Source organism: Scophthalmus maximus, chromosome 16 (assembly GCF_022379125.1).
Source record: "Scophthalmus maximus strain ysfricsl-2021 chromosome 16, ASM2237912v1, whole genome shotgun sequence".
Lineage (NCBI taxonomy): Eukaryota > Metazoa > Chordata > Actinopteri > Pleuronectiformes > Scophthalmidae > Scophthalmus > Scophthalmus maximus.
Genome location: NC_061530.1, coordinates 12,292,922 through 12,319,968, shown reverse-complemented (window position 1 = coordinate 12,319,968; position 27,047 = coordinate 12,292,922). Strand labels below are relative to the sequence as shown.

The following is a 27,047-nucleotide window of genomic DNA, read 5'->3' as shown; positions in this document are numbered from 1 at the left end:
GCTGAGCGCTTCTGTCATAGGAGCCCAGGGGAAGCGCACAGAGGCGAACATCCAATGGACCAGTCTCAGCGAGTTCACTCACTGACTGGATTCTGTCCGCGGCCGGAGCTCATGGACTGAGGGGTCTCCTGCTGCGATCCACGCCTGGTAGCGAAGAGTTACCTGGACGGTTTCTTTTATCACGCAAAGAAAGACGCAGCGATGTTTACTCCGCGTCGGAGTCACTAGAGCCGCATCCTCCTGCGTCGCATCCAGCCGTTCGCCCTTCCGGGAAGATGCTTAGGAGTTACAGGATGAATTCAGCTTTCATAGCAGTGTTCCTCGGAGTGGTGAGTAGCCTCTTACATAATCAAAGTGTGGGTTAAGTGTTTGCCATGAACTTTTATTAGGGTAAATCCCTGCCTCGCTCTGCGGCGACACCTGCGCAATTGCGCGCGTCCACATCGCCACAGGAAGGAAGGGGGGTTATCAAACGTGTATTCCCCCCCTCCTCTCAGCCTTCAGCGCCCATCACTTTTTTTGACAGGACACTTGAATAAATTATTAACCATATCGTACTTTGTGGCAGTTTATATTTCATATCTCTCGTGTCCTTTTGACAGAGGCGATTCTAAAGTATGTTGGGACCCCAGGCAAAAAAAAAAAATCAAAGGGGGGCCCTCGAACCAGCGTTAATCACCCTTATGTAATAAATAATCTATAGATTAAAAAAACTATTCATTGTTTAATATTTACATTTCAGGGACAAATGTCATTTAACATAGTTCCAATACAGATGATGAAACGTGTGTGCTGGAGCCTGCACCATGGCTACTAAGGTTTTTACATTTACAGCGCAATGAAGATTTCAGTTTCATAAAACCACAGGCCTACTCCACAGACATGAAAAAATACATTTAAATACACTCACCAAACATCACAGTAAACAAAAGAAATAATGTGAATCAAGTGTCTCTCCTCCACAGTTAAGGCTAGACTAGCAGCATTTAGTTATGTAGTATTATATTTAATCATTATAATCTGTTCAATTTACCACTGTATTGTTTTTTTTATCCTCTTCCTATTTTTTCTTCTTTCGTTTTTCCCCTCCAGAAGGGTAACTCCTCTTCATTTTTTGGAGTGGCATTTGTTGGCATTAAGTTTGTTTTACATCACTTGCAACAGGAGTCAGTAGAGTCAGGTGGGGCCCCCGCAGGGGGGGGGGGTGGGGGGGGGGGGTCTCCTACTGTCATTGCAAACTTTGCGCATTGTCACTGCTGTGGTTATCAAGTTTGTCAGCCCTCGGGGGGCCCCAAGCAGTTGCCTGCCTTGCCTGCTGGCAAGCGGCGCCTCTGCCTTTTGATGGGATAGTACTTGAACATCATCCCTCAGAAATCTTTTATGTCTCACAAAGTAAGAGTCCGTGTCCTTGCACCTGTCCTGAGCGGATGTGCACAGCAGCCATTCGACTTGTTACTCTATAGCTCCAGTTGCTGGATCTGTAGTTCCACCCGTCTCAGTTACATGTGGCTCCACAGACAGCAGGACAATAACAATGTCACAGTGGCCTCTGTGGACAAGCTCCCTGATAAATGTGTTAACATAGACGATTTTTACTCAACTGATTTTTGTTATGTCTTGAAGTTTGTGAGACTCCGGAGAAGATCTGGCCGAGAAGGAGCAGAAATCAACAGCAGAAATCTTGAGTGGGTACATGAAAACTCTGCGGAGCCACCGGAGGTCATAAAACCTCCCTGACTTCTCTCGAATTCCCTTGAGAGCATGAAGGCCCATTAAGGAAATACATTTTGCCAGCGTCTTCTATCTGACAGGACATGGTCAGTAAAGGTTGCGGGCTTGTCAAGGTCCTGGTTTTAGGGACTGGCTGCATCACTGATACGTGACAGCTGCTCCCACTGATGGGTATGCATCCTCTGCTGGCTCAGCACATGCAATATTGATACAGTAGCCCCCGCCCCCCACCCACACACACTGGTCCTCGCCCCTTCCCCTCACACTCACATCACGTCTTCTGTTTCTGTCTTTCTCTTCCTCTCACTTCATAAGGGATGACGAGTCAGTGTTGTTTCGGAAGATATTAGCTCTAATGTCATTGCCACCAGTGTTCCCGTGGCAGTTCCAGATCCGTGCCTGGATTGAAATTGGGCCCACCCTATTGCAAGGCCGGTACAGAGGAACTCTAACAAGCGCTGACAGCTGAGGTCCAGAGGTTAAGTGCATCCAACTGAAAATTGACCAGAGCATTAGTAAGATTGGTCGAAGCTCCGAAGTTATGTGTCCAGATGCTTCTGCACACGCATTTGTGAGTGCTTGTTGCTTCGAGTGAGTGATCAACTTGCCTCTTGCCATAGCTGTCGGGAGATCAGCTGACGAAAGTTGAAGAGTGGAACCCTCAAACTCCCATCTAAAAACCAAATACAGGAAAAGTCAAGCTCCAACTTGCTAAGTGCTGCACATCCTTCACTTTCATTCCAGGATCTAGTTTTCCAAATCACATTACCATCTAATTCATCTGTATGCACAATTTAGCACTCATTAGGGATGCACTTTAATCTCAGTTTTCGGGCTCCGAGACATTTCGGTGTTGCACCCACACCCGGAGCTAGAGTGGGGTCAGAGAGAAAATAAGTAGAAGGCAAACGCTTGGAGAGTTGGAGACGTTTCAAAAGTGTCAGTCAGATATTTTGGAACAGGTTTGTTCACATGTGAGGTTGCTGTTATAAATTTGTGCAAACGTATGTGTGCTGATAGGTGTGTACAGTACAGAAAGAGACACTTCTTTAGAAGCAGGAGAGGGATGACACAATTCAGTAAATGAATGCTTGTTACAAACGGTCGATGTGAGGTAGCGAGTGTGCTGGGGCGAAGACGAAGAGAAAGATATATGAATGTGCATTTTCTTTGGGGGTTTGGTAAGACCAAAGATCCCATGACAACATAGGATGATTCATTCATAAATATTTAAAGACTACCATTACTACAGGGTGACAGGAATGTTTTGTTTTCTTTCAAAAATTAGCAGCTTGAGGTTACTAATGTAAATTTCCATTGTTTCCCAAACGTCTGCCTGAATTCAGAAAACGGCAAAATGTTCAGATATTATCAGGCATGTTTCATGAATCATTTAAAGTTTCCCCACAAAGCCAAAGATACATTCTTGAACATAGACGGCATAAATAATTGAATACCAGAAACTTGAAGGTGAATGGGCCGTGACACCATCCAGGCCATGCGGGAGATATGTCCACACACACGCACGCACACACGCTCGCACACACACACACACACACACACACACACACACACACAAAGCTGACTCAGAGGTGCCCAAGGGGACACTTGATGTTTTTGTAGACCTCTCCCTTGTCAGCAGCATTCCACACACACCTGAACCTTGGCGATTTTATGTCGAGCCTACCACCTCAATGCTAACAAAATAAGCACACACATACTCACACTCACACACACACACACACACACACACACACACACAAACACCATCAATTTGTCGTTAAAAAGCATGTGGGTCATTCTCACTCAACATTTCAGCTGGCAAAAAAAATGTGCCAATTCAGTGACGCACATGTGTCATTCCTGAGTGTGTTTGAAGACACTTTAAAGTTTCATTCCTCTCGGTTTTTATGAAGATGAAGACAAAACCAAGAAACAGTTTTCTTTTGCCCCCTGCGCACCAAGAGAAGAACATCCTAACCCCATAAGTGAAAAAAACTAAACAATCATTCCTCATCTGTATCTGGAGAGAACAAAAGACAGACTCTGGCTCTGTGTCAGAGGGAAATTGCTGCTTTTCTCAGAGTTTGCTTTGGAGATCAAGGTGTGTAGAAAATGAAAAGACCTGGCATGTCAAAGATGCGAAGAAGATAGAATTGCCAAGTAAACTTAAATGTCTCAAGTTTTTCAGGATGGTCCTGAAAACTGCCTCTACACACACATTTACGCATGCGTGTGTAGAGGCACGCACAAAAATCTCCGCCTGTCAGCGGCTAAGATAAAGCACTCAACAGGTTACTGTTTGAAGAATGCAGAGACAATGTAATCCAGCTTTACCTGATCTCGGTGTGTGATTGTTTTTCATCTTTATTAATGCATCTGCGACCTTTGACGTAGCTTGTGCTAAAATAAAGCACATATTGGTTGCAGTCGTAGAATTACTGTTAGATTATGGCTGAGGTTAATCTTACAGGGTCAGGTTAAAGTTGTGGATGAGATCAGTGGTTTCCAAATGTTTTGGCTTGTGAGCCTTTAAAAGTCCCATGTGTGTGTGGGTTGGGAGCATTTCAGTCACGGTGATTTTTCTTCCTTAGATTGATTGGAATACTTTTAGCTGGCTTATAAGAAAATTCTCTTTGGTATTACACAAGAACAGAAGAACGGACAGAAGAGAAAGAACTTGGGAAAGTCGAGAATTTTGTCCTGACGAAATCTACATTTCCTTCTTTCTTATCCCAGTAATCATCTCACAGCCCCTCCGATTTATCTTGTAGCCCCTTGCAGGGTCCTGACCCGGGGCTGGGAACCACTGGTTTAGTGGTTCCAAAATAAATCTAAGTGGACGTAGGATGATTAAAGCAATGAGAAAGGGAAAAGATTGGCTTCACAGGGTGTTTTTTATTTGGTCTTTCTTTCTAATGCTTTTTCTTGTGAAGTACTGGATGTTTTTAGGTCTTTCTGGTCTCTAGAAATGATTTAATGAAGAAATAACACTGATCGTTTGAGCTGCTCTCATTGCACAATGCTAAAGGTGGCTTTGATTAAGACCATAATGTTCAGTTCTCTGTAGACAAAAGTTAGTCATCTCTGTGTGTTTAATGCACCATTAGGCTTATGGATGGTGCTGAATGTCATCCTTCTTTTGCTTGTGCCACTTTGACCGGTCTCTCTTGTGTTCAACAGGTTGGGGCTCTGGCCAATAAAGAGGATTGTTTCTCGGAACAGTATACAACCAGTGGGGAATGCTGCGAGCAATGTCAGCCCGGAGAGGGTGTCGTCAGACCATGTGGAGTCACGCAGACTGTCTGCTCGCCTTGCCTTGACAGTGAGTAACACAAAAAAGCAGCTGTATGAATGTCATGTACACACACGCAATTAGTAACGAACACGAATGCAAAGACATCCATGCAGAAGTACACAAAAGCGTGTGTGCAGTCGAACGTCAATGTAAGAACTGTGTTTTTCAAGTGCCATAATGACAGACACATAAACGCACACACACATCACACCACACACCATGTCACGCATTCACTGCTCTGGCTCCAATGACCTGTGAAAGTGATTTAGTGTTTCATTTGACACAAAAACGTTCCAGTTCTGCCACTCTGATGTTCTCTCTGTAAATTACGACCTCCTCATACAAATCCTCAATTGTACTTACTGTCCCCGAAGAAGACACATGGTTTAAATTGAATTTTTGTGGACTGTATGAATCACAGTACCGATGCAGGGGTGTAAATCACAGCAAGGTTTCTGCATAGGTTAAATTAAGACCCAATGTCATGCTGTTGGCCTATTAAACAGTTAATAAATCTGGAAATGATTTTAATATGACATTAATAGTTTTATTAAATATGATATAGCTCTTCCTCTTGTCTAGTAGAATATATTGGTGGTAAATCGACATCATTGGACATCATTAATCCCACTTTTACTCAGTTCGCTACAACATGAATAGATATTAAATCAAGTAAAATCAACTATGTCAAAAACATGAACCAGACTAATAATTTACAGCCATGCTAGTGGCTCTGTCAAAATGCTAACATGTTCACAATGACAGTGTTAAAACACCTCATAGTAAATATTAGTAAGCTAATATCTGCTAATGAGCACTAACTACAGCTGTAAATATCTTAACCATCTTTTGCGGGAGAATACATGAATAATGCTAAATAAAAATACATGGCTGTATTTTTATGATATGAATTGGTGTACCAAATTTTACGGCAATCTTCCCAGCAGTTGTTGAGACATTTTGAACCCAAAATGTCAACTTGTCAGTGCAATGGAGGTAAAGTCAGGGACCACAGTCATGAGGACACATTGTCTGGGAACTTTCTTATGTTGGAACCAAATTTTGTCCCAATTGGATAAGTGAAAAATTTGACCTGCTGGAGGCGCTGGATAAAAACTTGGGACCATGGATATCAATATTAAAGGTCATTGCAATCCATCTAATTATTGCTTGCAACCATATAGACCAGTGGTGGACTGACTGACTAACTGTCTGTAGTAGTCGCCACAGATTTTTAGATTACTCATCACAATAGTCCTCAACATCAATTTGAATTTGAAGCAGTTTAAGCCCGACATTATCATTACTATCTAACAGCTTTGTCACGTGTCGGTGGCTGATACATTGCTAGGAAAGACTGTAATGTAGACTTACTGTAAAGCCTTATGCAGATTCAGCTGCATGTGAGCAAGTAAACTAGATGCCAGAGTTAACTGTGCTCCAGTGTTACTGCCCTTCTCTTGGCCCTAACCATGTAGGGAGAGAAGAAGTGTTGGAGTGAAAGACTTTGTGAGGACAGCGATGTTGAGAGGATACAATAATGGGACCAGTTCCAATTGTTGTTGCAGGGGGAAAAAAAATGTATTGGAAGATATTTAGAGCATTAGACAATTTGTTATGTCTCTAAGAAGCGTGGGCTTTGATTAAACACAACTGGTGGCTGAAGCAATCAAAATGACTTTTTAAGGTATTCTGCATGAGGTACATTTCTGAATGGTGCAGGGACAACAAGTTAACATGTAACGTTTTGTTTGTTTTAGTCACTATCATGTGGGATCAAAGGTCAGCTTTAGCCTGCAGAGGCCGGGGTTGGTCCTGAGCCAGTTCCTTCAAGGTTCCCAGAGTTTTCCATGCTGCCTGCATGTATGAAATCCCTGACGATCCTGCGCCCGTGCCAGAAAGTAGTTGTAAACCTCCTTGGGTCAGTGAAGGATGGCAAGCCATGAGCCAGGGAGGCCCACTGTCAGAAAATGATTCAGACTCCACAGGTCATGAGAGAAGTCAGAGAGAATGTGGACATGGAGAAAATGATTTACTTGCAGTTTTGTGGCTCTTCTTTGGACTGATGTATGCTTTTATAAATGTGCTTGTATATAAACATAAAACCCCAGACCACTCATCAAAATGACTTTGCACAGTGTAGAGGTGTTCAGGGTGATGCCTTTCACTCTCACACTGTGTATTCTGCTCAGACATGAACAAACAGAGACAGGCTCTCAAAACATCCAAGAGGTCAAACAGGCTCTTTAGACACTGATGGAAAAAACAGTAATGTAAAGCAGATTACTCTTCATCAGAAACAGATAACATCACAATGATATTTTAAGAAAGCATGAAATATTGATCAGCGTCTTTAATGCAGGCCGATAGAGCTCAACTGTGCAGACGTGTTTAAACAACAACATGTTTTGAAGTCTCAGCCATCGGTGGGTTGTGGGTATAGTCTCCTACCTCAGAGTTAACGATCCACTAATGCCCGCCCTGAAACAGTGATGGTCCTGTCATAGCTTTGCAGCCGTAACTAGGCACAACGGGTAAGTCAAACTTTGGAATTTTACATTGAAGCAGTTTACATTTTTATTTCGGTGTCTTCATGGATTATCAGCTGGTGAAGAAATGGCATTTTTTTTGCCCGCAGGGACATGCAACTTTATCCTCAATCGTCAGCATTTTATATCATGTATGTAGCCCTATACCCCTGTGCATATTTAATACCGTTAATACTTTTTTGGCATAGTTATCTAGAAACATATCTAAGAGTCAGCTGGAGATAGAGTTATGAGCCAACTTGTCATAATAAAAATGAGAAGTTTCTTTTTTTGTTTAGAAATTTAAAAAAAAACTACAATGTGAGAGAAAGCTTGACAACCGCACAGGAGATTTTAATTTCTCACTTTTTTTTTTTTACCCCAAACTATTGTTTCAGCAACATTTTCACAACCCCTTTTCCTAATCAACTCCCAACCATCATATGTCTTTACATGTGTTTTTTCTAGTACCTCGTCTATTGTGCACAAGCATCCATTTATAAGGAACAGCCTGTCTTTGTTAACAGTGAATAGTCAACAGGGTCCTGGTTAATGTGCTAAAAAGGACGGCCAGCCGAAACACACGGAGGAGTTGGGATGAATGAACAGATGAGTGGAGATGAAACAGAGCAAGTACAGCTGGAGTGGAAACAAGGCAAACTTCTCAACCAGCAGCTAATTGCTCATCCTTACACACATACACACACGTACAAACATGTCCAGGACGATACACACACACACACACACACACACACACAGAAATCTCCCACGCATGCACACAGTGCACACATCACTCTCTGCTCACTCTGCAGGGTGGATAAACCCAGGAGTCCTTTTATGGGCGTTGAAAACAAAGCACAGGATTGAATGTTAGACCAGAGGCGAAAGTACTGTCATGATATGATATGCTGAGCCAGGAAAAGGCCGTCTGGCCGGTGCCCCCTCCTCCCTCATCCACCCCACAACCCTGCAGGCCAGTGTTATTAATGTATTGACTTGCATTATTGATGCATGACATTATGATAATGGCTCTGAGAGCCTTCATGGGGAGTGGGGGTTGAGGGCAGTCTGAGTGTGAGTGAGTCTGTTTGAAGGAAGGAGATAATGGGGTGGGGGGTGGGGGGGGGGGGGGGTAACAGTAAATGACTGGACACTAACATGTCCATGCACGATTGTCCACTTCTAAAGACACATAATTAAACAAAAAATGTGAAGGTCCCGCATTTGACACCAGCAGTTGAAGACAGATTTGCACAGATGGATTCGTCTTCTCAAATGACAGTCTCTGATTTCTTTTAATTTGTCCATCTGTCTCTCAGTCTCAGTGTCTATCCATTTCCTCATCTCTGTTTTAATCTCGGCATCATGAGAGCGTTCGCCTCGGTTGGTGGGCTGGTGACGCAGACCGAAAACTTGATATGCTGTGAGACACTGAGCAGAAGAAAGGGTCTCCATGGGGACTGCAATGCCAAAACCATCCGGTCTCCTGCCAAACACAGTTTAGTTTCGTTTTTTTTCATTTCATTGGGTTTTGTGTAGCGCTGAAATAAAAGAATTAATAGGTTCAAGGAGATTTAATGTTTTTAAGCCAAATTCCGAAATGTTCTGGTTCCAGCTTCTCAAATTTGGCTCATTTGTTGATTTCCTTTGTCATCTATGATAAGATATTGAATATCTTCAGGTTTGGACAAAATGAGAAAGACATAACCTTTGGCTTTAGAAAATTGTAATGGCCATTTTACTCTCTTTATGACATCATATCGACTTAACAATTAATTCAGAAAATAATCAAACGATGAATCAATATTGCCACAGAAGTTCAGAGAAGGAATCTCCTGCACCTTTACACATATACACCGATTCAAACCGGTGACAGGACGACTAAGGATCTGGAAGAGATGAAGGAGCTCTGGAGCATGCAGCTGCTTTAAGAGCTCTTAATATACGGTTGTCGAGTTGAGTTTGTTATAAATGTACAACAAAGAAAAGTGGCAAATCTTCACAAGTGAGGAGCTGGAACAAGAGAATATTTCACAAAAATCGTTATCAGAGAATTTAATATTAGTTGCAGATTGCTTTTCTCTCAATTGTCTAATCAATTAATTACAATTAATAACAATTTATATGTATGATGGAGATTTTGAGGACATGCATTCACTGTCTATCCCTCATCTCTCTTTCTCGGTCTCTTTCTCACACACACACACACACACACACACACACATGCTGCTCTTACAAATGGCTCTGTTGCATAATTTAGTGTTTCCCAGTTCTCTATCCAGCTGAAATACAATTCCATAAAACATGAAGTATTGATTGCGTCCTCTGCAGATATATCTGTCCTAGGAAATCTTGCAGGTATACAAACAATTTATGAAACATACATGATGTGTGTAAGTTCGTCATATATATATTCTTAAAAAATAGACTGAAAACTGTTTTTCAGTCATTGCGCTAAAATAATTGAATTTAAAGAAATCGTTGCTGTCTATATGCTGTCTATATATGTATATATCTATATAGATATATATTTATTTTTGTATATTTTGGCTTTTCTGTCCAAAGTGACCTCTATGTATCTATGTCCAACAGAGGAAGTGACCCTAAAATTCCTGAATATTTCCCACGCCGTAGGACTTTGGAAAGCTTAAACTCAATTTGACAAATAAGAACGCAAACCAATTCTACTCTTTGAATTAACATATATGTTTGTATGGTGCCTTAGATTGATCTAGAAAAATATTACATACCTATTTTACATGTTTAAACAGGATATAACTTGTTAAAGTGAAACTATCGCAGCAGCTGCCTCTGTGCCCACACGTGCTAATTATCACATGACGGCGGTGCCTTCATCTCATGTATCATCTAAATACAAACCAGCAATCACACTGTCTCCCACCAGCTAAGTTACAAAAACAATTTAATTCCTGCACCAAACTAACTGTCAAACATAGTAACCAACGCACAGAAGAAACTAGTGTTATGAGTTGAGTTTCTGGTCGAGTTAAACCAATGTCATGTACGAAACCCTTTGGAAACTGAGCTGCTTTGTACCTTTCCATCCTGTCTCTTTCTTTTATGGCCTGTTGACCCTCTGCCATTCGTACTCTTTTCTTCTTACCTGTAACGCTCAACGCTCTTTCGAAAAATGGAAATCAGCCGCCATGTAGAGGTTCAATAACGCTTCTCTTCCTTTCTCTTTCAGGTGAAACCTTCTCAGAAAACTTCAGTCACACGGAGAAATGTCAGACCTGCACACAGTGCACAGGTCTCCTCCGCATGGAGACACCCTGCACAGACGCCAACGACGCCACCTGTGTGTGCAACTACGGCTACTACCTGAACGTGTTGTCCCAGCGGTGTGAGCCCTGCACCAAATGCCCCGAGGGCCATGGCATGCTGCTCAGCTGTGAGCAGGACCACGACACTATATGTGAACTGTGCCTCGTGGACACATACTCGGACCAGGAAAGTTCTCGAGACCCCTGCATCCCCTGCACCACCTGTGATGACGTAGAGGTGTTAGAGGCCTGCACGCCTGTCAGTGATACAGTTTGTCAAGGTAAGACGATTGGGGAACGGAGGCTCATGGTGTGTACTTGTATGTGTGCTATTCACACATTTAATTTAGAGCACATGTGACTTGGATGCACTAGCTTTGGACAGAGCCAGACTAGCTACTGGCATTTAGCTTCATATTTATGTGCGTGGTATTGATCTTTTCGGCTAACTCTTGGCAAGAAAGCAAAGTGATGTGTTCAAGTATGTTCGATAAGTTCCTTCATTATATTGAGGTGACAACAGAAAACTCAGAGGTGGGTGTCTCTTAGATAAATCTGAAAAAATATTATCTAAAAGGTTTTTGGTAATTCTGGTGAACTGTCCCTCGTATGATAGGTTATTAAGTTCAGAATTTTTAAACGCTGAGAATTAGAGATCAGTCAGACATTCATGAGATGAGATGGTGAAATGTTTTACTTTTGGCTAAAAAGAAATGAATTTAATTTTTCATAAACTGACCAACTCTATTAACAAGACAATTAATCCACTTGTTCAGAGACACATTTTTCAACAATTTGTGCTATTTTAATGGTTGTGGGATGACCCTATCCAAACAGTGGGCAAGTTTACCATGAACTTCTTTGCAGAGCCATTAAAACGGAATGATGGGTCATCACGGATTCAATGTGAGCACGTTCTCTGTGCAGCACTGTATGGACAGTACGACACACTGGGCATCCAGATTGTCAGGGACATAATCCGACCATCTCCGTGCGACACTATACACATTGTTGGCTCATCGACCTAAATGCCATGCCAAAGGTTGTCTCACTGTCTTCACTGACTCATCCCATCCGAAGATACAAAGACCTCTCTCTTTCTATGTTGAGGGTTTAGAGGGAGGTCATATCTCTGAACAGGGCTCTGAATTTCTTTTATATCATTGCACCCTGTGGGTATCACACTCCAAATCACAAATTCCTTATGACTAAAGTCACTGCTCATTCCAATGAACTGATGCCTCACAGATTAAATCAACGCTTATGTGAAATGACAATGAAAGGAGTCTGTTGATCAGCCATGCAGTCTGTTGGGGCAGTGGTTTGAAGGACGTTGTTATCACAGTGGTGAAGCCAGAGTGAGTCTCAGGCTAAAGGGAGTCTTTTGTGCCTCTCCCATGATCCCGTTTGGCCTGTGAGGGATTGCAGTTTAGCCCATGGGGCTACTTGAAGGGACCAGTAATGAGTAAAACAGATCGTGAAACTCATGTAGATATGTCTATGACATATCTTTGCGAGTACTCTGTGTGTTTCCTTGGGTTTGAACATTTTACACTAGAGGATTTGTGCTATTTTAAAGCCTTTAGTCTCAGGATCTGGTGAGAATGCTTCTCACCCTGAGCAGACAATGCCCCGCCTAAATCAGATTTTAATCCTAGAATTAGGCCAAATTACTGCCAGATAAACTGTGGTTTGATGTTCAGGTTTAGAGGGGGTGTGATGAAAGTCTGTTTGATGATCTTTGATGATCTTCGGTATATCGGAAACTTTGGTTGGTTGTCTTAAGAATAAGTCCGATTCCCCACATGACTGACATCAAGGGATCCGTTATAAACTGTAGTGAACTTGTTTTTATATTATGAGTGTAACATTTCACAAGTAGTCTTTTGTCATCTTTATCGAAACTGTGCTGTTTTACAAATAAAAATGAGCTTTGCTGCTAAACAGACAAAAAATAAATTGCATTGCGTCTTCCCAGCCTCTTCAGGTCCACATTCTCGTTTTTTTCCCGTCCTCCTTTTTGGTCAAAGTATTGTAAGTATAGTGTACACATGCCTTTGCAATGCATTACAGTAATGTGATTATTTTTTTTCTCTAAGTAGTCTTAGGGCTTATAGTTTGAAGGTTGTGAAGTAATCACATTACCAGTAAAAATTTGGGGACGACCTTGTTTGTTGTCTTACTTGGATGCAGGTGAAGGCTTGATATCAGTTTGGTCTCTCTGCCAGAAACGGGAAAATACCACATGCTGAAAAGGTTATTTGATAACCAGAAACGGAGACAACATGTATTGCAGAGAGATACCGTCTGCTGTAAATTAACATCTTCCATTGAGGATGATGCTTTAATGCAGCTCGATTCAACTTTTGGTCACAGAGAGAAGCGTAGTGGATGCAGAGATGATTCATCCAAAATCAAAATATAAGGAACAAGAACACAAACACAAAATCATCTCGTAGATAACTAAGACAGTGTACGTCATAATTAATGTGACTTTGCTGTGTTTTCAGGCATGATGGCTCACAGTCATTGTGTATGGGCTTCATCATCATATCTTATTCCTTGCACTAATTCAATCATGTGCTCTTTATTTCTAATGTAATCTTTTTACCGAAGCGTTATCAGCACTTACAAATCTCTTGTGCTGCCAGACGTCCATATCCATTAGTGTTGTGGAGTCAGGCGACACAGCCCTGAAGGCTAAACACACTCAGGCGGGTGGACAGATAGAGAGGAACCCACAGAAGACCACTGCGCTTGAAAAGACAATTCATAACATGGCATATTTTAACTGAAGACGGAAGGAAGGACGAGTATATCACCATGACTATACTGTTGCTTATCTTTAGAGAAACAGTTGGATTTGCTGTTTTTATAATGTAGGCTTATTTGAGTTGAGGCAATTGGTGAATTTTCCCTTGTGATGATTTCGTACCCCTCAATGTGGATACAAGCTCAGCTGATAAAAATCTATAAAATCTAAATCCAATTTCCTCCCACACTTCCAAAGGGATCAGTGGTTTGTTTTGAGCCTTACAAAAAAGAAACCTCACTCTTCATCTCTCTCTAACACACTGAACAGATATGCATATACTGACCAGACTTTGTTTGGCTAGACCCACAGAGTTGAGGTCCTGAAGGCAAGATGCGTATCTATATGAAGTGTGATATGACTTCCACTCTTCTGAAGGCTGGCAAAGAAGGTCAGAGGTTGGAGGTCATGGGAGGCTTGTATGTGGAGGGGGTCTCTTCTTGTGTAAAGTGTAAAGGCGCATTGGACAACATGGCATAATCCCTGCAACCCTTTCAGGAATCAAAACGACAGTGGGACAAGTGGAGTAGATCAAAACCTTCTTCTTTGTAATTATTTTTGTAAAACAATGCTGTAGTGGTATCTGTTATTAACAGGTTTAATTGTTATTCCTGCTGAGCCCAGAATGAGATAATTTGAGAATAATTATGAATAGGAGTGGACAGCCATGATTAGACACTGTGACAAGGCCATTTCATACCATGGGTAGAGTTGAATGAGCATCACTGAGAGTCACTGCCTGTTCTTACTAGCTTGAGGTCATGGGTCCTCGAGGCTACAGTGGGAAACAAGACTCCATCAACTTGTTCCTCCTTGAGATTGTACGAACGATTGACTGCACATACGTGGGCTGACCTACCGCCCAATCCTGGCCTTCTGATCATGTGGCAGGAGGGGCAAAAGGTTTTGGTTTGCAGGAGACATGCAATTATATAATAAATGCATATACATGCTAGGGTGATTGAAGTTCATGACCTAAGGTGGAAGCAGAACATTTCAGAACACCTAGCATATGTATTTTCCAACATAGTCCCCTCCTATATTAACCCACAGTCCAATGGTCATGGGGCATACAGATCCATTCTTTGTAGTATCTGGTGTTTTTGGACCTCCAGAAAATTCTCCACAACAAGAAGAAGTCATCATCACTGGCAACCACTGAGCTCCCTCTGTATCTTGGGGAAGAGGTTTTAGTCTGAGGGTGCCAAATCAGGTGTTTGATGATTTCAGATCCACAGTCCTAGATGGCAGCTGGATGATTGCAGAAGGCTGATGATGTTTAGTTTCTAAGGTGGACAGATTCTCAGACAGTGCTGAAAGACTTGCAATTTTCAGTTAACCGAAACAGAAATACCACAAAAGTTATTGACATCAAACTTCCTGCATATTTACTCCAAGAGGCGAACTATGTGTGCATGTTACAAGAACTGTATAACTCATCACCTTCTACCATGGGCCACAAAGAAACAACCCTCGTAGTTTAAAGGATGACTTGCGCTTGAGTCACAGAGCACACACACAAAGCTATGTATGGAGACGGGTATGGATATTCCTGCTTCTACACACAGATCAAAATCAACAAGATGACTTATTGAACATTATAGATCTGAGACAGCATTTGGAAGCATGAAGGTCGAATTGGTGGGGAAGAGAGGAAACGGGAGGTGAGGAGGAGGGGGGTTGGTTGATTGGGCCAAGTGCATTTGGTTATTGAATGGGGAGGTGAGTAGGAGGAGGGAGCTGTTTCCTTCCTGAGTTTGGTTGACCTTAACGATTGACAGGCTGCCCTCTAGAAATCAGAAAGTGTAATCTGCTAACTAGCCCCATGTTTAGCACTCAGGGCCAGACCTGTTCAAGTAGATCCAGACAGAAGGAATAAGGAAGGTAAAACATGAAGGGATACAAAGAGAAAATGCTGAAGATGGGAGCGAATGAGGTGGAGAACATTTTCTTTAATTGCTTGAAAACTAATTAACTAAAAATTACTCACTTTAAAAACTGAATCCTTTAAAAAGGGTCATAAATGTGTGCTTGAGGGCACCATGCTTTTACAAGAGCCCGATGCACATAGCTGGAACATGCTTGCCAATACCTAGTAATGGTTGCTCTGCTGTGATTAGACAGTCACTATAAATTGGAGGGTCTTTGCAAATAGTCAGTTCCAGCAAGAATTTGACAGACAGATAAAGAGCGGTACACAAATGGGGAAAATGATAAAGGGCAAAATGCCATGGACATTCCTGATTTCCTGCGTCCAAAGCATTACCACATCAGTAGTTGTGACGGATCCTCAACCCCACACTGACTTAACAATTCACTTTCTTTGTATTGCACAGTCACTCATTGTGTGGCTATAGCTTGATCTCCACTCATCTACTGACTTACATCTCTACTGACTTGGGCTGTAGGGACACAGCTGACCTTCTCTCTTAAACTCGTTTTCTCCCTGCTCCACACAGTGTGAGCATTGTCATGATAAAGGAAGTGTTAAAGTCGACTGTGTCTCTTTCTCTGCTGCCAAGCAAGAGTCAACCGCTTGTGGCTCTGACTCAGTCTCCTGAAGTCGCCTGCCATCCCTCTGGAATTTGCCCCTTGAGGTTCCAGGGGAAATTTTTAGAGGGGATTTGGCATGAGTGAGCCGTTTTGGTCCAAGGGTGACCACAACACTTGCGCTTTCGCTCGTGCCATTCATTCATTGCCAGAATTTCTGTCTAGGGAGTCAAGGTTTTGTCTTTGTGATGATTTACGGCATGTGTCGGGGAGTTGTGTCTCTGCCAAGCCAAGCCTTCTTCTCAACGATATTTATTGTATTATCTGTCATAGCTGCCTAAAGCTGAATTACTGCACTCTGGCATGAAAGAGGAATTTGGTGTAATTCTGCGTCGCTGTCTCGTTTATAGCATGATATCTGGCCCGGTGAAAGCTGGTTTTGTAGTTATCTACAAGTTATGCGAGTCACAATTCTTTACAGACAGATTCCAGAAAATTTGAATTGTGTTGTTTTTCGAAAACTGTGTTGAGTGGCTGATCTTAATAAATGTTTTAATAATCGTTGTGGAAATGAAATCCAAAGCGGAATTGTAGAACAGAACATAAATGACAATGAGAGTAGTACTCAGCAAGGGGAAAGCAGAGCTGCAGAAGAAAGAGATGGAGAAAGCACGAGAGAGGGAACAGATGCTTTGAACGTGGTCTGGTCGATAGAAGCGATGGAGTTACTCTTCTGCACTCTCGGGTTTCTCTGGTTGACCTCTACGAGTGCTGATCACTTTCTGCCGCAGAACACACACACACACACACACACAGAAACACACACAGACACACAGCAAGAGACGCAGGCGTGCACACACATTTATCCCATACAAATCCACCAACATGCATACACAATCATGGGTGTGTTCAGAGCATGTGGGCAGTAAAATGAGACGGTTCATGTAAGGCAGGAGCCGAGCTGAGACCTCAGGGAGGGGTGGAAAAATGGTGAAACAAAAGATATCAGAAATGTCAAAAACAGATCAGCCTTCTTCAATGATCGTCGTCATTCATCCCGTCACTTGTGTAAGTTGTAACAACATGTACACGACATTTCACGATTTTGTTAAGCAGGTCTTGGCAGCAGTCTCTGCTGTGCTCAGGTGTAATGACATATAATAAAAAAACACAACTCGCTTGTGTCGGAAGCCCCACCTTTACTTTTGGTAAAAACAGCTGGTTGCAAGAAAGAGGTTGGAATGAGGTGTTTAGTTCAGGTGTGGCTGCTGCAGACTAACCCCCCCCCCCCCCCCACACACACACACACTTTAATCACAAATTACATACACACCGTCCCACTGGATACACTCACGAAAGAACACGGGGGATCGAGTTCTTTCTATGTAATTACTCATTTGATTTTCTGGCAAGTACTTTGTGTGCCTGGATTTCCAGTCACAAGTGAATTATTTACAGACAAATCCGGAGGTAACATAACAGTAATTTCACTAGCAACCAAATAATGCTTAACAATAAATGCAATGAATGGTTTGTTGTGAGGAGTGACAGTTGAAGGAACCTGTAATTTTGTCTTCCATAGCTGAGGACAGAAGAGAAGACTGCTTCATAGCTGGTTTGCAATTATTGCTCTTGCCCACAAAGTTGTTGTATGTGGATTGACAACACAAATGAATCCTTGACCACCTCTATAGGTGGTTTGGGCGAGTTTATGGACTCAATCGCTAGTTTCACATCTTGTTCAATACGTCATGATGTTCATTTTGTAAATTGTGGTCTCATTTAGAGTAAAATAGACGTTACGGGTTAACGGTGTTCCTCTTAAATATTCTGCAATTGGCTCATCATCCAAGGCTACATTAGAAGGACTCATTGCTGAGCTAAACACTTTAATGTCTTGCACTGATAAGTCTCTGAGCATTGGTCTATTAACCACTGAGGTCTGTTTGCACTGGAAACAAGCCTGAGCTCAGCAGGAGGAGGTCACTCCCCTCTCAGGCCAGGCCATCCAATGTGAGAGCCGGAGTGAGTGTTTCAGTAAAGGCACTTTGGGCACTTAGGGCCTGATTTAACTGTTAATTATGGAGGGAGGGAGAGCACTGTAACGATGAAGAGATATACGGAGTAAATGGATGGATGATGAACAAAAAGAATAAAAAGACGTCACCGAGATGGTTAGAAAACAAATACAGTATTTCTTTTCAATGAGGGGGCTTTGAAAGAGAAATTTTGTAGAGTTTGGGAGAAAAAGCGGCGTCTTATCTGGACTGATTGACAGAAAATAAAACGTCAGGTGGGAGCGAGCAAAAGAGCAGCGAGAGGCAAAATGGACAGACATGGGATTGAAGGATAAAAAAAAGGGGAGGGGGCTTTTGTGCCGGACAAAGAAGATCCCTGTCAATGAATGGTGTCTGATTTCGAGTGTGTTTCTGTTGATGGGGGGTTAGGACAGCCGGGGAGAGTGTGTGTGTGTGTGTGTGTGTGTGTGTGTGTGTGTGTGTGTGTGTGTGTGTGTGTGTGTGTGTGTGTGTGCATTTCTCTATGTTGGGATAGTGAAGAGGAAGGAAAGGAATTTGATATGTTTCAGACCATAATAAGCAGCCTATTGGTTTGTATTTCGTGTTTCTAAGGCATTCCGTTCACACATTTTTGCCTAACACATCGCACTGATTGTGTTATGATAGTAACCTCGAGACACACTAACCTTAAGCAGAGATAAGGAGCAGGATGCACAGTTCTGGTGAAGCTCACTTCTTGTTTTACTTTCATACTTTTTTCAATTTGCATGTTCAAACTTATAGTCTCCTGCCCCAATTGACACTTGCTCGAGTGACATGGAGAGATTTATCTGCCTTCAAGCAGGTCCATCTTCTTCCACAAAATACTTTATACAATCACGTGCACTAATGCAATTGTATTTGAGTGAGTTCCCCATACAAGTCAAAGCTGAGTTTAGCTAGGTTCCAATCCAAAAGTTGAGCGAATTCTTTCATTGAATTTTGAGAAAATCATCAAAGGTAAAACAAATGAATGTTTCCATCTGCTACCAATGTGTGACTCTCTTCATCTAGACAAACATTCTCCCGTTGAATGTCTTTAAAAGGTTGCGGAAGAATTAGGGAGTCATAAAATAATCAAATTAAAAGTGCAACTGGTCAAACTGTCTGGTCTGTTTTATGCATGTAAGAGAAGGGGTGTTGTGGCCTTAGCTAGTGACTTGCACTTGAACCATTGGATCACGTGGTTAAGTGACCCCAGCAAAAGGAAGCTTCACTGAACAGGCATTCAAAAGTGGAAAGCTGGCCAGGACCAATGGAAACAAATCAGCAGCAAGACAAACATGCTGGTGTTGACAGTTGTGAAAAGTTAATAATGACAGGTTAAATAAAAATTGGCACATTAACGTAGATTACTTAGCCTTCAGTCTAATATGACACCACCGACATTTTGAGGCAATATTGTAGCAAAGAAAATCAATGGTGTACATGTTAATGATTAAGAATGATGGACGTCTAGCACTTTAAATTAAGAGGATGTTCAGTGTTTTGTTGTAGCCTTCAAGTACTTATCACATCCTCGCACGCTGCGTGAGAAACGACCCACAGCAGCGGTGTGCTTCCATCTGAATAAGGTTTCTTTTTTTTGACTCATTAGTGTAAAATGGCCACATTGCACTCAGCGGCTTCCCTTGAGGTTCTCAGAGGCCTTGGAAGCAAACGGGAGGATTTTCTGTTGATGATGTGAGTAACGGTAAGTAAGTGACAGGCGAGGATGTGTTTCAGCATCCGCGGTGAGGAGCAAACAGGTCCGCTCGCCATAATGGTTGGAGGAAAGTGGGCAGGACACAGACAAACTTGCTTTTACCCTCGTTTATGGCTCTCTGGGGAGGAGGAGAAATGACAGAGTGATGTGGTACAATATGTAACGTGTGTGTGGGTGTGCTTATTTTTGTCTGTGTTTGGAGCATTAGAAATATTTATGGTTACACTGTACAGAAGCAAAAACAGTGATAGGACCTTGAAGATAGTTGGTCTACTGTATCTGTCTTAGTGTCATATTTGCAGACATATTTATTTATTTTCCGGGGGGGGGGGGGGGGGGGGGGGAAGAACACTTGCCCAGCACCAAGCTGAAGACACAGTTACAGGCTAGCTACTGAAAACACTGCTACAGGGCAGGCTATTTCCAGTAGGAATTGGCGGACACCAAAACAGTGGTAAAAAGCCAGTAAATATTGGAATCACATTCATTAGATGGATGGAAAGATGACGGTAAATGACTGCTAATATAGCTCATTGTCTGCTGAATGCATAAAAAAACCCTATTTTCTAACAAGTTTGCCATTGTGTTGTGTTTATAGCTTCCAGTGGCCAAAACAACCGTGATTGTTGGATTAACTCACTATGTGTATGTCTGTTAATGTACAGTAAATGCCTGTTATTTTAATGAGAAACTCGTATATTTTTCCCCTCCATGAATATTTGTCCTTCGCAGTTCCATTCTCTTCGGTGTCTCCCACCACCTTTATCGGAGAATCCATGCCCACCTATGACAACTTTCCAGATGAGCCTCCACCAGAGGGCCCAACCGACAGGACCACCACCACCACCACTAATGGCGATTCCCAGGAGCGGATCTACCAGGGTCTGAACGACAAGCTCATCCCCATCTACTGCTCCATCCTCGCAGCTGTCGTGGTCGGAATTGTGGCCTTCGTCATCTTCAAGAAGTGAGGACGGAAAAGAGCAGAAAAACTAAATTTAAAGCAGACAGTAAACAAAATGATGCAAACTGGATGCTGGTAGCTGACCACCCAAAGTAGTGGCCAGAACCAAGCATGGCAGTGTTTCAAAAGAACAATTTGCAGGTTGAAAGATGGTTTTTTTAACCTCTTTTAGTTCTTCTTCAACTTCTGATGAAGGGGCTTGTGCAAATTTACTCATTAAAGGTCTTTTTTCGGCAAGCTACAAGTGCGAACAAAATTATGATTGTGATGTTAAAAGCACTCAACCCTCTTGGATCATTCTTTGCCCCCGTTTCCCTGTCTACTGGTCTCCTCTGCTTACTGTCCATTTCCTGAAAAAAATGTGACATTCAGTAGTTGAAGGGAAGAATGTTGTTCTCATTACAAATGCACATGGACAACAAAACACAATCAGAGTTTGAATTTCCGCAGTTTCATATTTAATGAAATCATCTGCTGCCTGGGTGCACTGGGTCACAATATGGTCTCTTTACTCTCCTTTTCACTTGAAGAGCCCGTGCTCCTCTTGTCTGCACAGGCAACCCGCTGTCGACCCGCTTAAATATTGAATGTACAATATGTTCATTCGACTGCGTTGTGTGGCAAGTATACACATTGAAACACAGAAGCCTCAAGACAGATCAGAACACAGTTGGGCAAACAGTGAAGCCGACAGCAGCGTTTCAACCATTTAGCTTAAACTACGCTACTTTGTAAAGTGTGAAGAGGATGCTTGACCTCTTTCACCTCTCTCATTTGAATGTGTGATTTTTTGGGACACATACTCAGTATTGCTAATAATGCGGGATAATCAAAAGAAGCCTTCAAAAAAAAATCAAGTTTTTTTTTTTAACTAGTCTGTGTCCCACTGTGTTAGTGTTGTGTTCATAGCTGCAGGTTAGAATAGGTACTGTACTCAACTAAATGTATTCACAGCACTGATCAGGTTGGTACAGCTGGATTACATGTTGTTTTGATCAAACTTAATCATCATCTCTGTCAATTTAAGATTTTCACAAACACATACTGTACAAGCAATGTTGTTGAATTTCCTGCTTCTTCTTTTTCTTTTTACTGACTTGACATTTGGTCCCCTTTTGACTTATTTTCATTTAGGTGGAACAGCTGTAAGCAGAACAAGCAAGGAGCCAACAACTGCACAGCCAACCAGAACCAGACGCCATCCCCTGAGGGGGAGAAGCTGCACAGCGACAGTGGCATTTCTGTGGACACCCAGAGTCTGCAGGAGCAGCAGGGCCAGACTCAGGCACAGACAGGTAACGCACTGGCACTCTCACCTCCACGGAGGCCCCTCCCTTCGTGCCAAGAAATACAACAGCCATCATTTATCAATCTGCTGTACTCAAATTGGGCGTGAGCACATTTCAGAATATAAGTCAAGTGCCTATCTGGCATTGAACTATTTTCTGGTAATGAGTTTTTTTCTAATCCACAAATAAGTCTGATTGATAGCAGACCGGAATTATGGGTGTTGCTTGTTATGTAGTTGTATTTCTGTGAACTGAAGGCTGCACCCTAAGCTGTCCCACCGTGTCAAAGAAAAGAATTTCCCCTCAGGAATGAACCATCTGTTGGCTTCACCAACTCCACCTTGAGTACGACATTTCAGACTTACAGTAGCAGATCAGCAAACAAGGGTTATAACACTGACAGAGCTATGATGTTTGTGTTTTTTGACAGCTCGTTTGCAGGAGTTTCCAGTCCTGCCCTGAAAAACCAGTTTCAGAGAATTTAGGACTTTTAAATCCACATGTTTGCAAAGATAATGGTAAAGAAGAAAAAAAAAAGTGGTGTAGCAGCAGGATAAAAACTCAGACGCCAACTTTCTGTCCATATTTGTAATGTTGTCATCTGTGGGACGTGTCATATTTTTTTGCTAAACAATCATTGCTATTGACCTGACAATCAGACAGTGGGGCTAAGGCTAAAATATCTGGCAGTTTCTAAAATGACGTATGAATGGAACCTGTCAAGCAGAGAATCTAACCAGTGCTTCTTTTATGCACTCAAACATTCCAGCGCTGCTGCTGCTGCTGCAGGAAGTGTTAACCTTTTTATCACTAGTATTTAGAGCCAGAGGAAAAGCTCATAAATAGGATGCAAGTTGAATTCTAAAGTTGCTATCTTAGGCTGTCGTAGAGAACAGGGACATGTGGCTATTATCTGAACACCAGGGAAATTCAATTTCAATTTACTACAAATTAATCATGGAATTCAAATAATGAACCGACATGGACTTGTTCTTTTCCCTCTGCAGTTGTCACCATGGACGAAGAGCCCTGTTTGCTCCTTCCTCTTCACACCAGGGAGAAAGTGGAAAAGCTGCTGTTCGCGGGCAGTGAAGGGGACAACTGCAACCACATGGACGACAGCGACTGGTGCAACCTGGCGGGCCTCCTGGGATACGAGGAGGAGCGGATTGCGACCTTCCGGCAGGAGGAGCATCCTGTCCGCGCACTCCTGTCTGACTGGGCGAGCAAGGACTGCGCCAGCATCGACGCGCTGTGCACTGCACTGCGCAAGATCAACCGTGACGACATTGCCCAGAGTTTGGTGCTCAGCCCGAGTGCTGAAAAGCCGACCGCCACTTCTGTGGTGTGATTGACTGGGAGCGAAGCAACCGAACCTTAACCTGAATATTCTTCCCTGGCCTCTCTCAATCCAGATTATTCATGCTAGAGCCGCTTTTAGCTTCTCCATCACATTGCCAGCACTCATGGTGATGATCTAATTCCGTGAATCGTGTCATCTTTAGTCCAGTATTAGGAGGCCTGAAATCGGACAGGAACTGAGGTCATATTAATGTACTCAGTCAAATGAATGCAAAAGAAACAATACCTTTTCTGTTACCTGTCAGGATGTGCCTATAATAAGTCATTCTAAAAAATGTTATCAAATCCACACAAGGAAGGGAATCGTCGGTAATCATTCCATTCTGAACCTGGAATATCCACCTGCCGCACTATTTGATATTCAGACGACAGTTCTATCTCACTTTATTAACCATGGAGCAGCAGTTGACCGACAACTGACAATTAATGTGGATATCTGGTTCCTGATCCTCTGCATCTATATGCTTCACTATGGAACAAGAATAGTCCGTGTGGCCCTTACTTATAGCCTTCATAAGCCAGTGTTGTACCTCTAAATGTTACTTTTCAAATCTATGCTACCAAAGAGGAGTAAACGTCTCCAGACCATACCTGACTAGCAACATTACTTACATGCCATGTTAGGCTTTTCGAATTTAAGTTGACAAATGGCTTGCGCCTGTTACTGCTACCGGATGAGGCCTGCATACCACAGAGTATCTGGATCTTTGCAAATATGACAATCTGAGGAAATGCTTCAAATAAGCCTGTTCCTCTTCAGGAAAAACGAAAGCCAAGTCCACCTACGTACTCTAATTTTGAATACTTCATGTTAGATTCGAGGCATGGAGGTGCAGCACACGTGGAATTAATTTCAACTTTGGCTTTGTAATAAGTGAATTCTGCAGAATTTCTTTTCCCCCAGCAAGTTATATAAGAGCTGCTGGCTGGACTTTGGCAACCTGGTGGTCCGTGGGGCAGGTCATTGACTGAAGCAACATGAGACTCCAGTGCTCAGGCCTATCTTCTTAACACAGGAGCAACCTCCGAAGACTCCTTCATACTGACCCAGGAATTGGAAGGACGTGGTACTTAAAACTCAAGTCACTCAATACCACCATGTAAACTGTGCGTAGATAAAAAGAAAAGTGTGCACACCAGATAGAGGCTTACACATTTTGTACATACATACGGAGTATGTAGAGTAGAGTAAACACATAAATCCCACAATATGTAACCACGCATGCATGTACTGTACAAACACACAGATCGTGTATGTATCTCCACTCTTACTTAATACAGAATACACAGAAAAATCCAGATCCTGCCATATACTGTATCAAGCACTCTCATGAAGGGACCATAGACTGTTTTATCTCACTATTATTAGGAAATATAAGGTAACTCTGTGTCTTAAAGATAAATCTGAAAACAGCATAATTTGCAATGTGTGCTATAGGTGGTGACATGCTGCATTAACAGTAAATAGCATGCAGAAACTAGCAACTAGTGCACAAAACAGATGCACATATAGTACAAAGTGACCAGGATTCATAGCAAAGATTTCAGGGTTTTGCCTCATTTCTCAGGGTATCTTGAACACTTGTGTTACATCAATACTATACTTAATAGTCCACATTCTACAATTAATTGAACAATTGTATAATTGTTCAAGAGGAAACTGTGTGTTCATCCAAAGCAGTGATTCTAGCGACTGACAATCCTTCAAACAGGTAAATGAGAGAGAGAGAAAAGAAGAAGACGGGTGTCTTGTTTCCTCATTGTTTGCATCAATGGCCTCTGGATGAAAGACAAGTCAGCAGAGACACAAGTCAAAGGAAGTGGAATGAATTCAGATCAAGGGGAGGCAGAAAAAATTCTTGGATCACTAAACATAAAGGTGAAACCCAGGAATCTGCATTTGTATTAATCAGCTTGTTAATCTCTAAGCACACCTTGCTCTCGTCTTGGCATTATGAGCTTTTGACAGTGTGTTGTACCCATTTAGCTTAAATGTTAGAAGCATACTTCAACGTTTTCATTATGTTGATGTAACTATTGTGCTGCCGATCCCAAGGACCTACTTTCCCCCCTTGTTGTTATGTTTAGGGAACATGTGAAGGAGCAAATAATAATTTAATATTACTTCGCTAAACATCCTTTATCACCAACTTCATCTGCTACTCTCGGGTACAGATTGTACATTGTTGTTACTAACCACTCACATACTCATCTTCATGTTGTAGTGTTACTTTAAATGAAGGTATTCTGACTACTCTATAAGGCTCATTGTATTTTTAATTCCCAAATAACACTTTTAAATCATACAATGTTTTTCGTTTCGTCCTAAATCGTAGCACTTAAATGTGTAATTATCTACGTCTGTTTTGCATCGCAAGTGCCTGGGAACCATTTCAGGTGTCTGCTGGTGTTGTACATTTTTTTGTTTTCAACTGTTTTTGTAAGTATATCTTCTTTATTTGATGTTTTCTTTTGAACTTGTAAATAACTTTTTATTAACTAGTTATTAAATTAACTAGTTTTAAAGGAAGCGCAAAATGAAGGTACCTTGTGAGTTATTCTAATTAGCAAATTATTTTCCATCAGGGGTATTAAGGTCACGTGTCAGGAAGACTGGACATGAGTAGGGAATCGCAAATTTGAAACACTTCTAAGTATATCAGATGCACCGCAGTGAATTTTTTTTTGCTCTGGTTAATGAATATTATTGGCCTTAATAGGCATAGGAAGGGAAACATAATTTAGTGTTGGGTCAATATCATCCTTCACTCTGACGACCCTTTGTCCGGATGTAGCTTAGTCAACACTACACTGTCTTTGTCCTGTTGTCGGAAACTGGGGAGGAAGATAGAGCCTTTTCCTTGGACATTTTTCAGTTTGTGTGATAGATATTAGAGATTTAATTTAATAACAACAGACAAATATTGAATTTCTTGTACAATAAAACCCAACTGAAAGTGAACATGTCACAATATTGCACTTGACAGTAACAAAGAATCATGCAGATGATTGTGGCGGGAGGTTGGAGAAGGGGGTAATAAAAGACTGTCTTTGGAAGATCATTTCTTTTTAAAAGCCCTTTTTAAAAGTACTGCAGCTCATAGTGACAAGACTGAATGGCAGTGTACCAGGACTGAATTGTACAGATGTGAGAAATACTGAATGTTCCTTGTATACTGATACATATATTGTACTATACTTAATGTGAATTTGCTAAATTCCTACGGCAGGACAAGCAGTCAAACCACTAATAAAGCTCTTAAATCCACTTATGCTCTGTATCGATCCAACAGTCTCAACACACTGACCTAAGAGTGCAGACACTTGCATCCATAGGGACATACAGTAAGCTTACAGTCTTGTATTCATTAAATTATTTGGGGAAATAAACTATACATTATCATGACATGTTATTTGATCATCAAGCTTTACTGGAGGTCATTATGTTTCTCTTTCTAACAGGAAAAAAAGATCAATTATGAAAAGGGACATTGTGAAACCCAATGTGGCACTATGCCATTATGAAA

General features: G+C 41.9%; 1 protein-coding gene across 1 annotated transcript; it reads left to right on the top strand.

The window, feature by feature from the left end:
* ngfrb (nerve growth factor receptor b) lies at nucleotides 1-26,788 on the top strand. The gene is made up of 6 exons (XM_035613157.2): nucleotides 1-329; nucleotides 4,915-5,056; nucleotides 10,766-11,122; nucleotides 20,638-20,872; nucleotides 22,004-22,164; nucleotides 23,166-26,788. Exons 1-6 carry the CDS (start codon nucleotides 276-278, stop codon nucleotides 23,507-23,509), a joined length of 1,293 nt encoding a protein of 430 aa, XP_035469050.1. The 5' UTR covers nucleotides 1-275; the 3' UTR covers nucleotides 23,510-26,788.
* Nucleotides 26,789-27,047: the final 259 nt, after the last annotated feature.

Excerpts from the sequence above, each read along its gene's own strand:
- ngfrb (XM_035613157.2), top strand. The coding sequence starts at position 276 with ATGCTTAGGAGTTACAGGATGAATTCAGCTTTCATAGCAGTGTTCCTC. Across the intron at positions 11,123-20,637 it reads CAGTGATACAGTTTGTCAAG|TTCCATTCTCTTCGGTGTCT; the intron begins GTAAGACGATTG and ends TGTCCTTCGCAG. Across the intron at positions 20,873-22,003 it reads GCCTTCGTCATCTTCAAGAA|GTGGAACAGCTGTAAGCAGA; the intron begins GTGAGGACGGAA and ends ATTTTCATTTAG.